This window comes from Mus pahari, chromosome 2 (genome assembly GCF_900095145.1).
Source record: "Mus pahari chromosome 2, PAHARI_EIJ_v1.1, whole genome shotgun sequence".
Classification (NCBI taxonomy): domain Eukaryota; kingdom Metazoa; phylum Chordata; class Mammalia; order Rodentia; family Muridae; genus Mus; species Mus pahari.
This window is the reverse complement of record NC_034591.1, coordinates 141,904,088-141,917,024: the sequence shown is the minus strand read 5'-3', so window position 1 is coordinate 141,917,024 and position 12,937 is coordinate 141,904,088. Positions and strand designations below refer to the sequence as shown.

At 46.5% G+C, this 12,937-nt stretch overlaps 1 protein-coding gene across 1 annotated transcript in view; it reads left to right on the top strand.

The window, feature by feature from the left end:
- The window catches only part of Ndufa9 (NADH:ubiquinone oxidoreductase subunit A9), a 29,949-nt gene extending 19,573 nt beyond the window's left edge, over positions 1–10,376 (top strand). Inside the window, 3 exon segments of the mRNA XM_021191145.2 lie at positions 3,311–3,406; positions 7,205–7,271; positions 10,124–10,376. Coding sequence (XP_021046804.1) covers positions 3,311–3,406; positions 7,205–7,271; positions 10,124–10,294 — 334 coding nt within the window. The 3' untranslated portion in view covers positions 10,295–10,376.
- Positions 10,377–12,937: the final 2,561 nt, after the last annotated feature.

Sequence of the window (12,937 nt, the reverse complement as noted above, 5' to 3'; positions counted from 1 at the left end):
TTTTTTTTTGGTTTTTCAAGACAGGGTTTCTCTGTGTAGCCTTGGCTGTCCTGGAACTCACTTTGTAGACCAATCTGGCCTTGAACTCAGAAATCTGCCTGCTTCTGCCTCCCAAGTGCTGGGATTAAAGGCGTGTGCCACCACGCCCGGCTGGCAGTTGTCTTTAAATTGGTCTGTAGACTGAATCTTGTCAAAATCCCAGCAGCCTTTTGTAGGAATTGATAAACTCTAAATTTAAATGGTATTACAAAGACAATATAAAGTGGTAATAGCCTAAACTCCTGACTTTCCCAATTATAAAGCCTGCTCTGAAGCTCTGAGGAACAAGACAATTTGTGCTGAATTAATAGACAGACCAGTTAACCAGACCCAGCAGTCCAGAAACAAACCTTTGTTTGCTTGCGTGTGACAGGGTCTTGCCACCCAGGCTGCTCTAGGCCCCACTGTGTAGTCAAGGATAGTATGCTCCAGATCTGTGCTCTTGTGGGATTATATCTCTCCACTATGCCCAGCCCCAAACCTCAATTCTGGACCACTGACTGTTGACAAACGAGGCACCTGAGTGGAGCGAGGGCAGTCTTTTTAACAAATGACTCTCTGGAAACTTAGACTTGGATTTCTACCTCCTGCTCTATGTGAAGAAAAGAAATAAACGCAAGCTTGGAGTTATAAATACTTGGAGTGGAACAATTCTAGATCGGGGTTTAACAAGATGTTTTTAGCTATGTCATCAGAAGCATAATCCATAAAAGGAAAAAATTAAGTTTCACTCACCCGAATTTGAAACTTAAGCATTTCAAATGATACCATTTAAAAATGAAGGGACCAGGTCTGGATAGATGGTGCAGTGGTCGAGAGCACATTCTCCCTGGGGACCTGAGTCTGATTTCTAGCACTGACACAATGGCTCCCAGCCATCTGTACCTCCAGTCCTGGGGGTCCATATCCTCTTCTGGCCTCTTCGCAGCAGAAATGCACGTGGTATGCAGATATACATGCCGGCAAGTACATATTATATTAAAAACAGAAATTTCAGTGAGGAAGGCAATATGAATGTTAAAGTACATACAAAGATGGAAGTCTTTTTTAGTCACAAAGAGGGAGCATATCACAGAGAGATAATAAATGATTGTGACAATGTGGAAAAAAATAGGAAATCTTGCATATTGCTGCTGGTGCGAATGTAAGGTAGGCATAGTGATGTACTTACAATGCTCGCACTCTAGAGACTAAGGCTTGAGAATCAGAAGTTCAAGGGCAGTCTTTACAAAACCAGCTTAACATGATGGGCATGAAGGTGGGGTTAAGAAAGACATCCTAAGGCTAGATTATGCTGATGGGTATACAACCTTATAAATTAAAACACTGAATTATAACTTGAAATGGGTGGATTTTATAGGGTGTAAAAATCTTCCATTATACTGAATGATCCAGACAAGGTTTCTGTTTTTGTGGAGCTGGTAGATTAGTTTTGACACCCATGTGTAATAGAGCCATATAGCATAAATTTCCCCAAAGCATGGCCCAGTGAAGCAGAGCCTGTAGGAGAGGGAGGGACAGTGACACTGGACACTGCAGGAGAGTGACAGCGTGGTGACCTCCGCTCTCTCTGGACCTTAATAACCTCTGAGACAAGGCCAGTGTTGGCCTGTGGTGGAATCTCACTGGAAGCACAGGATGTGGAAGCAGTGGGCAGCCAGCTCTAAGGAGAAGCAGTGAAAAAGTGGTTAGGAGATGGTGGGAGTGCTGGCAGGATGGCTTACTGGGTAAGGGCACTTGGCACCAAGCCTGAGTTTGGTGCCTGAAACTGTGTGTGGAAGAGATAACTTCACTCCTGCAGTTTGTCTCCATGCATGCTCACTGTGACATGCATTGTGATAAGATGCATATTAGGGGTGGTTCTGGGAGATGACTCCACAGCAGGAGAAGTCCCACCAGGATTTAGACGGTAACACTGTGTTGTTCTGAGCAGTGAGTGAAGGGATGACTGTTAATGATTCCAGGGACAGAGTAGTCAGAGCAATGGTCGTTAGGAATGGAGGGTTGTGAAAAAGTGTAAGCGGAGGGCTTAGCCACCTTACAAACAAACATTCCTTCATCTTAATGGACGAGTTGAGGGTATGTCCAGATGTAGTCAGTTATGAAACACCAAGGTGTCTCTTCACTGGAGCATGAGCAGAGTATCAGCCATCAGGAAGGATGGCTTGCTACAGAAATGAGGTCAGAGAAGACAGATGAGTCAGTTCCCGGGGAGAATTCAAAGAGCATAAAAGGACAGACAAGCAGACCTGGGAGTATCAGGTAGCTCACGTGGTTCTCTCTTGCTGGTGTGTGTGTTTTGTTTTAAATCCTTGTTGTTGTTGTTGTTTGTTTGTTTCTCTAGAGAAGGCAGGTATTCACTTTAACCTCTGTAGGGATCTGGCTGACAAGTGTAGTGGAGAAAGTCTCAGGCAGGCTTGCCGAGGATGTCTGTTGACAGTGATTCTCACAGTGAACCATGAGATGCAGCTGGGAAGATGTAGTCTTCAGTGGCCCTTTCTCTGTGAGCCAGGGCTCCACTTCGTCTGGCCACTCTTACTGGGATGTGTTGCTGTGGAGCCTTCTGAGGAGGCATCTGCACATGGGGAGCTTGGGCTAGTGTTGCCCCTGTTGGACAAACCAGACATCCTTGAAAACCCTTTGGAATTAAAGGCAGCTTGAGGGGTTTGTGGGATATTTCCCCAGCATTTCTATTTGAATGGTGAGCCTTTTGTTGTGTTTTTGTTTGTAAAATGAGGTTTGTAGTGAATGACCTTCATTATGCTCTCAGTTATGGTAGATGTTGAAATGTCAGTGGTGATTAATTATTAAAGGCTGGTCCCAGATAAGTGGAGGCTGGCTAAGTGGAAAGGGTCACAGTTCAGAAGATGGGGTTGGTGTTTGTCATTGTAAGGGACAGAAACTATCAGAGGAAAGAAAGCTGTAAATGACCAAACTCACATGAAGAAAACTAACCCCATATAAGAAATGCTGATCCAGCCAGGTGTGGTGACTCAGGCTGAGGCAAGAAGATTCCTGTGTTTGAGGCCAGCCGAGACTACAGTGAGAGCCCTTCCCAAAAGGAACAAGAAGATTGATCAACAGTGTACATTATAAACACATGGAAGAGGGAGAGGAGGGTACAGGTTCTCTATGGCACTTGGTTAACAGGTGGTTTTTGTTTATCTGTGTTTGTTATAGTGGGTTTCCTTTTTCATAAGGAAAGTGTTAATTATTTAAAAAAAAAAATGTAGGGAACAAATAATGTGAAGAACTCTGTTTGGGTTTCCAGGCCAAATCGGTACCTGCTCTTCCATTTGGTGAAGTACATCTTTGGCATGACCCATCGGACCTTCATCCCTTACCCTTTGCCACTATTTGTGTATAGGTAAGTATGGCGCTGTTTGTGCATACCCACGAGAGACCTGATTGGAGATACCATTCTAATCCCTTCCCAGTTAGCAGGATACTGCTTCCTTTAGAGAAGGCCAGTCTTCACACTTGTGATGATGCTACTCCTGATGCTGGAATGCTGGCCAAGAAAGGACCTGTATGTGGCCTTAAACGAGCAAGGATGACCTAAACCTTCTTAGGTCTTTCTTAGGTCATTCTGAGGTGACTCTTAGATTGAATTTAAAACCCGAGGCCCAGGTTGGGGTTTGTGTCAGAGGCAGGGCATTTATGCAGTGTGAAGCTCTGAGTTTGGTCATCAGCATCTTGAAGAAATAAGCAACAGTAAATACTGTGGGCTTTAATTTGGAGAAGTGTCTTGCTTGGAAGAGCCAGCCCCCCCTTTGTGTGGGGCAAGGCTCCCTTCTCTGGTTAAGGCAGTCTTCGGTGTAGTGGGAGAGAGGAAGCAAACCTAGACCTCAGCCTGACCCTGTGTCTTTTCCTCCCTCCCGTCCTTCCTTTTTTTTAAAAAAAATTTATTTTATTTGTTTTATGTATATGAGTACACTGTAGCTGTACTGGTGGTTGTGAGGCATTATGTGATTGCTGGGAGCGAAGGTTGCTTGCTCTGCTTGGCCCTGCTCGCCCTGGCCTAAAGATTTACTTATTATATCTAAGTACACTGTAGCTGACTTCAGACACACCAGAAGAGGGCATCAGATCTCATTACAGATGGTTGTGAGCCACCATGTGATTGCTGGGATTTGAACTCAGGACCTTTGGAAGAGCAGTCGGTGCTCTTAACCACTGAGTCATCTCTCCAGCCCCCTTCCTTCCTTCTTTATTGCTTCTCTTTGGAGACTAAAATTTTGTACCTACTGGGGATAGTAGCTCAGTGGCAAACCCCTTGCCTGGGAAGTGTGGAGTCCTGAACTCAGTCAGTCCCCGTTATCGGCTGCCTTCCATTTCTCAGGCAGTGCTCTAGGCACCTGAGATACCAGAGCAAACATTTCTGCAGCTTATGGTCTGTAAGCTGTAGGTATGCAGCGAGTTGTGTGTGCTTAGCACATCAAAGCCCTACCTTCAATCCCCAGCACACACACAAAAACAAAAACAACCCACAGCACAACGTGGTGACATGGTGGAGGTTGTTTATTGAAAGCGTTCTCCTTCAGTGGCCTTTCTTCCACTCGTGACTTACGTAATAGACAGGGATAGAGTGTGGACAGAGGAGCAGCGGAGAGGGCCCTGGAAGCCAGAAGTCGGCCCCCAGACTTCTGGGTGTGCCAGAGATTAGGATTGCTGAGTGCAGGGCTTTCAAGATGCCGAGAGAAGTCAAAAGGAAAAGTAGTTTTGTGTGTTTTACTCTGAGTAGCCCCGACTGGCCTGAAACTGCCTGTATATACCATGCTAGCTTGGAACTTGCTGTGTAGACACAGCTGTCTTCGAATTTAAAACAGTGCCCCTTCCCCGATCCCTGCCCCTGCCTCTGCCTGTTCTGAAATCACAGGTGTGGACCACTGCACCCGACCTTTTTACAGATTTTGTTTGTTTGTGGTACTAGGTCAGACCCTAAGCCCCTTACAGGTTAGACAGGCATTCCATGGCTGAGCTATAGTCCTCGCCTAGAGAGGGGAGACGTAAACGTACAGTTCCGAAGAGGAGAATCTACTCTTTTGTTCATACCCTGCATCCAGTAACTAGAACTGTTACAGAGCAATCAGGCTAGGAGTTTCTTGGCCTCTTATCCAAAGAGTTGAAAATAAGGGCTCACTGTAAAATGACTGAAAAAGTAGCAACAAAACTATTGTAAGCGAAGCAGTAGCACTGATTAGAGGGGGTATGCTGTTAATATAGATAGCTGCCACATCGGGGAAGGTGCTTGGGGACCAGTTATTGTTTCAGGATTCCTTTTATGAGGCTCAAGAGGAGGAGGAGGAGTTTGGTTGCTAAGGAGAGTAAGCTAGGGAAGTTTTTTATTTTGATTGAGAGATTAGTTCATATAATCATTTTTCTATATGTTTATTTCTATAATGCAAGTGATTTTAGTCACATGTAAGCCCAATTTTATATCGATGTAAGATGGTAAATAGGTTCTTCTTCTTTTTTTCTTTTTCTTTTTCTTTTTTTTTTTTTTTTGGATACAGGGTTTCTCTGTATAGCCCTGGCTGTTCTGGAACTCACTTTGTAGATCAGGCTGGCCTCGAACTCAGAAATCCGCCTGCCTCTGCCTCCCAAGTGCTGGGATTAAAGGTGTGCGCCACCACCGTCCGCAAATAAGTTCTTTTTAAAAGTTTACTTGACACAGTTTCACCTTACTGTGTGCGCACCTAAACCGGTTCAGACTGGCTCACAGTCTTCAATCTTTGTACCTAAGTGCATTGGAAATATATTTGAAGAGAAATATATTTAAAGACACTGTCCCAAGTTGAGGGGAAACTCCATTTAGAGAGGAGTATGTGGGTAGCCACATGGAGGTGGGGGTACAAAGTTGCTATGACCAGTGTTTGTAGATGTTTGTGCGTGCATAGTAAGTACATCCAGGTAAAGGAGCTAGGCTGCCACGTGCGGTATGAGAAGAGGCAGGTGTGCATAACCAAATCCAGCCAGAGTCTGAGGTTACTGAGCTATTTCCCATGCTTGTCTGCCTGGTGCCATGCCTGAGTCACAGAAGGCCCCTCCATTAATATTTGTGGACTGGCATGCTAATGAAAAATCAGCTGATGGAAAAAGCAAAAAACATGGAGTCATTTGGGACACCAGCTTTAGTAGTGTGGAGGGCTAGAAACCAGAAGGCAGGGACACGCCGTCATGCTGCACATGGAGGTGGGAGTTAGAGCAGGGTTGGCAGACACCAGGGGCATGGCCCAATGAGGATGTTGCATAGTCCAGATGATGCTACTGTGGACTGGCTTGTAGGAGGGCTTGTCTGTAATTAGGAGTTTATATATTAAATTCTGAGCACACTTAAGGCTTCCTTTGTCATGATTTGCTTTAGCAACAAGAATGTTCTTTCAGCTGGGCGTGGTGGCACACGCCTTTAATCCCAGCACTCGGGAGGCAGAGGCAGGCGGATTTCTGAGTTCGAGGCCTGTCTGAACTACAAAGTGAGTTCCAGGACAGGCAGAGCTATACAGAGAAACCCTGTCTCGAAATAACCAAAAAAGAAAAAGAAAAAGAATGTTCTTTCAACTGTAGGTTGGGGCTGGGGAGATGGCTCAGCAGTTAAAGAGCACTGACTTCTCTTTCAGAGGTCCTAAGTTCAATTTCCAGCAATCATCTATAATAGAATCTGATGCCCTCTTCTGGTGTGTCTGAAGACAGCTACCTTGTACTCATCTACATAAAATAAGTGAATCTTTTTTACAAAGCTTTAGGTGGAGGGCTGTGGCAGTGCTGCTCAGTGGCGGAGTCCTTGCCTAGCTCTGTGAGGTCTGTAGTTTTTCCTAGCATCCTTCCCTCTCCCCAAAGCTGTGGCTGCTAGGCATGGGGGCACATGCTAGCTTTTGAGAGGCAGAACGATTAGTTCAGAGTCACTGTCAGCCACCTAGTGACTTTGACGCCAGCTTGGCACACATGAGTCCCCGATTTAAAAATTCAGGAAAGGGAGGCAGGAAGGGTGACTTAGATCTGTCTCCACAACAGGTAGTAGAGCCAGGAAGTTGTCATTTTCTCAGAAAACAATGACAAACTTAGCAGGTTCTTGTGTGCAGCAGTCCCTCTTTTCCTGGGGGTCCAGTAGGCTGGACCCCAGCCCAGACTCCTCTCACATGTGCCATATATACTTCCGTTGCAGCTGGATTGGCAAACTCTTTGGGCTGAGTCCATTTGAGCCCTGGACAACGAAGGACAAGGTGGAGCGGGTAAGTCTGGGCATAGCAAGCCTCTCACAGGCAGAGTGCTGCGGTCAGATCAGTTTGGTTGGCTGGCTTGGATGGCAGGGCTTCTCTGTGTGGGGAAGTCCTCCTGGCAGAGGCTAGCCCTTCTGCTCTGCTTTTGGCTCACACATTCTCATGCTGTTTCACCGTCTTAGTATGTTCTTCCTGTGAGGTCGTCCTTGTCAGCATTCAAACATGCATAATAGATAATAGCCCCCCCAGCCCCCACCTTTCCCTACTCTCCTTCCCAGGTCCCTCTGGCCATTTTGCTATTTGTTGTGTCCCCTTACAACTATTCTGGGTTCTGCTGTTATTTTAAGACAGGGTCTCTAGGCCAGGCTGGCCACACACCCACTCCATAGGTGGGGTGCCTTGGATTCCTAATCTGTCTGCCTCTGCTTCTAAGTGCTGGGATTGCAGGCGTATGCTTCCTTGCCTGGGTTTCCCTTTCTAAGCTGACCGCCAAAGAGCTGTCTGTGCCTGATCCCAGCACATTCTTGCATCATTCTTTGTTTGATCCATTTCGATCTCACTGTATCCTCCTCTGCCCTGAACTGTGCTTTCCAAGGCCACCCATGACCCTACTCTGCCACCGCTCACCCCACGCTGCCACCACTCACCCTGCACTGCTACCGCTCACCCCATGCTGCCACCTCTCAGACAGTTTTCTGACCTTACCTCGCTCCTGCTGTGAGCAGCATTTGTTGAGGGGCCACATTTCTTCCTTTCGAAATGGTGTCTTAGCACCTATGCCTGGCCCAGGCCTCGTTCTCTGCCTTTCCCTTCTCACACTGGGCTGTGCTGGAGGCCCTGTTCCTGCTGCCCTTTCCTCCTGGTTGCTGTCTGTCCTGACGGGGTCACAGCCTCAGCCGTTCTCACTTCTGTTCATAAATTACATTCATCCCAGTTGCCAGCTGCTGCTGCTGGAGGCTGTGCTGCCAGCTCTCCCGTCTTGAATTGTTTTATGTGGAACTACGCAGACATAGTAACATGTTGTAAATAGAACTGCAAGCTTTTCTTTTCTTTAAATCTTACCAGGTGCTTTCTGCTTTATTTTGAGATGGGGTCCCGCTGTGTTCACTGTGCAGCCCAGGCTGACTGGGAGCTGCTAATCTTTACTCAGCCTCTCCCATGCAGGGACCAGGGGCCTGTGCTGTTTCTTGCTATTGCAAGCTTGCACTCTGTCCTCGAAGTCTCGCCTCAGTGACAGCCCTTTCTGTGTTGTCCATGTAAGACATCGAGTATCCCCTGCAGTTTCAGTTCCTAAGCCATCATTGCCCCACCCTGCAGTGGTGTCTGTCCCAGCACATTGCCAGGAGCAGTGTGCGATTCGGAGGACTTGATATATGGCTACCATAACTGCAGACTTCAAATTTGAGCTTTATGTGATTTTGGTTCACTGAAAGTGAGATTTGAATTATGCTTGACTAAATGGCTTCTGTGTTAGATGATAAAGAGATAGACCCTCAGCAACCCTCAGTAGATGCCAGGTCGGGCCACTCCTAATTCCTGCCTTCCTGTTCATCATTAGGAACATGCTTCTGGTAATATTGGAACTTTGCTAGGTACTAAAGGCAGAGCACATAACTATCTCTCCTCTGCCTACTGTTACCCAGGCAACAGTCCTCTTTACTCTCTCAGTGAGCCTCTTGCTGCCAATCTTTTCTGCCTGCAGTATGCTGAGCTCTAAAGCCCTGGCTCTTCCTTCTCAAGTCTTGTCTGACTCATTGATTATCTGCTTCCCGCATACTCAAATCTCACCGGGAAGATGCCAAATAATCATGACAGCATCTCAGCCTGAGAACTATAGATTTCCTTTCTGTTGATGAGATGCAGCCAAACTGTCCCCTAAGAGCCAAAGCATAGCAAAGAATTGCTAACAGTCCCAGGGAACAGCCTCCCTCTGACAGACTGCCTAAAAAGCAGACACATCTCCATGGTGTCCTTTCTGGCCGTGAGCCCTGTTGTTGGACACTTGCTCTCACCTTGGCAACTGAGAAAAGTATGAGTATAATAGACAGACAGGCTTTGGGCTTGGTTTGCACAATGCCCTAGAGCAGGCAGTAGACACACTGGGGTCCTCTCTGTGTTGCTCTTTGTAGAGGTCACAGGATGAGACCTGCTTCAGGTCCATGTACAGAGGAATCTGCTTTGGTGCTTTGTGACGAACAGGGCTGTCTTGTTCATTCTTCCTTAAACAAGATTGGTTTGGCTTCAGGCTTTGTAGTGAGCATAACTTAACCACGTTGAGTATAATTGGAGCAAAACAGGCTAATGGGTCCAGGCGTGATGTTATAACTGCAGTCCCAACATTTGGGAGGCTGAAACAGAAGTGTTCCTACAAGTTTGAGGTTAGTCTGGACTACATAATGGGTTCCTAGGAGTTCCAGTGTGAGACACTGTGTCAGAATCCCTAAACCAGACCAAAAAGTCAAAACTGAAATAGAGAGCTATAGCCCAGGGATCCAGCCTAAGAAAGTGGGGTGCAGAGGTGGCCTCCTACCTTAGCTCTTACCTGAATCTCTAGGTGGAGAGAGCTCCTGCCCCCTACACTAGGTTCAGCTCTGTGCACATGTACCTGTGGAGCTGATCTTTCAGGGTCACTGTCCTGTGGTTCTGCAGGGTATGGGAGACCTGCCTCAGGCCTTTGATGATCTCTATTTGTTCTGCTTTTGTGAGATCTCTATTTGTTCTGCTTTTGTGAGTTCCAGAAGCAAAGATTGTTGTGGAGTCTCTAACGGCACTTGCCTCAGTGATGAGTCTCAGGCCAGCTTGGGGGTGTAGGGGTCTGAGGGATGGCACTCTGTTTCAGCATTCTCTGTGTCCCTTTGTCACAGATACATATCTCAGACGTGATGCCGACCGACCTGCCTGGCCTGGAAGATCTTGGCGTTCAGCCCACACCACTGGAGCTCAAGTCCATTGAGGTGCTACGGCGGCATCGCACTTACCGATGGCTGTCTTCTGAGATCGAGGAAACCAAGCCTGCCAAGACAGTCAACTATTAGTGTCACCCAGGTCACCTGTGTGCTCTAGAGAGTCTTGTACACAGTAAAAAAGTCGCTCTATTAAATCTCCGAGGATTCGGTCTATTGCAAGTGTCTTTCTTGATGATCAGAGAAGAACTCACAGCCATTCAGAACTGAGCCTAGTTTTCTTTTAAATAACTATATATAATATCAACACACACAACTGTTCTCTGAAATGTTAGAAGGTTTGGAATTCTTACACCAGGGACCTATCCTCAAAGTCGAAATATTGTTATGATCTCAGGGCTGCATGGTTATTTAGAAGCATTTGGTATAAATGAGCACATGCACAGCTACACCTGATCTGAATTCACTCACACTTCAAATGCTTTAGACTTTATTGTAAGGTTGGACTGTTGTCATGTGGTGGGACCCATGGTGTGTCGTCTCATGGTAGAGAGAGGCAGAGGGTAGAAGGGAGCAGGGAACTCAACCTTGTTTTCTCTTTTTATGCAGTGCTGGGCATCGAACCCAGGGCCTTGTACATTTAAGGCAAGCTTTGACCAGTGAACCACACCCTTCCCCTCAACCTCTTTTGTGACAACAGCGGTTACTCATGATGACAGAAGATCTGGTCACCTAAACCAAGCCAGGGCTTCTACCACACCAGCAGTGAGCATCCAGATGAACTTTGGAGGGATACACACTTTTCTAACCACAGCATCAATTAAGGAAACAGCCTTACCATCCCATTGCTACTCTCCCAGTGAGTACAGATTGTACTTACAGGGACTGTAAGTGGCTTAAGCTCTGGGACACATAGGTGGGGAGATTGATTTCATGAGGAAGAATGGAGTCAGTCTCCTGAGATAGGGATTGTGGGGCCTTCACTGGGCTCTCACGGAGGTGAACTTACAGCTTATAGTCCCTGACTTCAACTTACTCATTACCTGGTCCTGGAAGCCGACTTGAGCCTCTAAGACTCTCAGTCCAGTATCATTTCATGTTCATTAAACATTTATACTTATCATCCAATCTGCATAAGTCAACAAATCCATCCTCCACTGTTACTCTGAATGCCTCTCTGTTCTCCAGAGCCCTTCTCATAGGTCCTTCAACCTTGTCAGGACCTAAGGCCACCCCCATGCCGTATCCTAATAACCAGCAAGTACTGTCGTGTATGCTAGGAGCTTGGACAGTGGAAGGAAGAGTCCATCTCTGACAGATCAGGAAAACACCTGTAGAAGATGAATTTTTAAGTTGAGTCTTGGCTCTAACCAGGAAATGGGAGACAGGGTGCAATGTATGTATATAGATATACATAGGACAGACAGTTGGATGGGAAAGGAAGAAAGAGGGAGGGACTAAGATAATGAGGGGGGAATAAAAACATAATATTACATCGTTTATCTCATGTCAAGTGTAGATTTGCGTGTGAGAGTGGTGTGTGACAGAATGCATGTAGAGATCAGAGAACAATGCAGAAATTGGTTCTTTTTTCCCACCATGTGGAATCTTGGGGATCCAACTCAGGTCAGATGTGTGGCTTCGCAGCAAGTGCCTTTACCTGCTGTACCAAGTCAACAGGCCTTTTCCGTGTGCAGAGTCTCACTCTGTAGCTTAGGATGGCCTGCAAGTCACTGTGTAGACCAGGCTAGCCTTGAACTTGGAGCCATTTTCCTGCCACAGCCTTCTCAGTGCTAAGATTACTAGCATGAGCTACTGCTATTAGGAGTGTGGGCGGAGTACATAGAAGCAGATCAGCTAGGATGGAGGGGTCGGGGACAAGGGGAAAATGAATGTGAGTGAGATAAAGGACCTATATGAGAATTTCACAATGAAGTCCACTGTTTTATATACTAAATTTTAATGTAGAAAAGTATGAATTTTAGTACATCCTTGCTGTAAAAACTTGGACGAATCCACCAGTCTGTCTTTCTTTCTCAGCCTTGATGTCCCCCCTGTCTTGTAAAATGGGGCAAATACAGTAACTACATCCTGATGCGTAACTGAATGAGATAATGCATTTGAAATGCTACGCTTGCTTGGTTGCCCACCTTAACTTGATGATAAGATCTTATTGCCAGGCCGGGCGTGGTGGCGCACGCCTTTAATCCCTGCACTCGGGAGGCAGAGGCAGGTGGATTTCTGAGTTCGAGGCCAGCCTGGTCTACAAAGTGAGTTCCAGGACAGCCAGGTCTATACAGAGAAACCCTGTCTGGGGGGGGGGGGGGACACTAGGCACGTTGGTTATAGGAAGTCATGCTTTAACTGACAGGGAAAGTTCCTCTCTGGGTTAGCATTCATAGTGCTCATAGGTGCTATGCAGCTTCTGGGGAAGAAAGATCAGTGGTCTTCCCCAGTGCTAGACCCTGCACGCTCTAAGACCAGCCTGCTAGAAAAAAAGAAATCCTCTCATCCAATAGTGGCATGACTGTTAAGGTGGTAACCAACCAGTTTCTAATTGGGCTGGAGGCCTAGTCTGCAGGACAGGATTCATGCCTAATTCTGTAAACCTGTTCAAAAGTTCCTGGGTGGATCAGGGGGCCTAGCAGGGAACCTACTGCTGCTGTTTTTCTGCTAAGTGCTCATGTTGTCTAACTGCCTTCTAAATATTTCTGTTATACCCCTATATTAGTGCTCTCCAAACCTTGATCAGAGAAGCCTTAGGTCAGTGTGAGC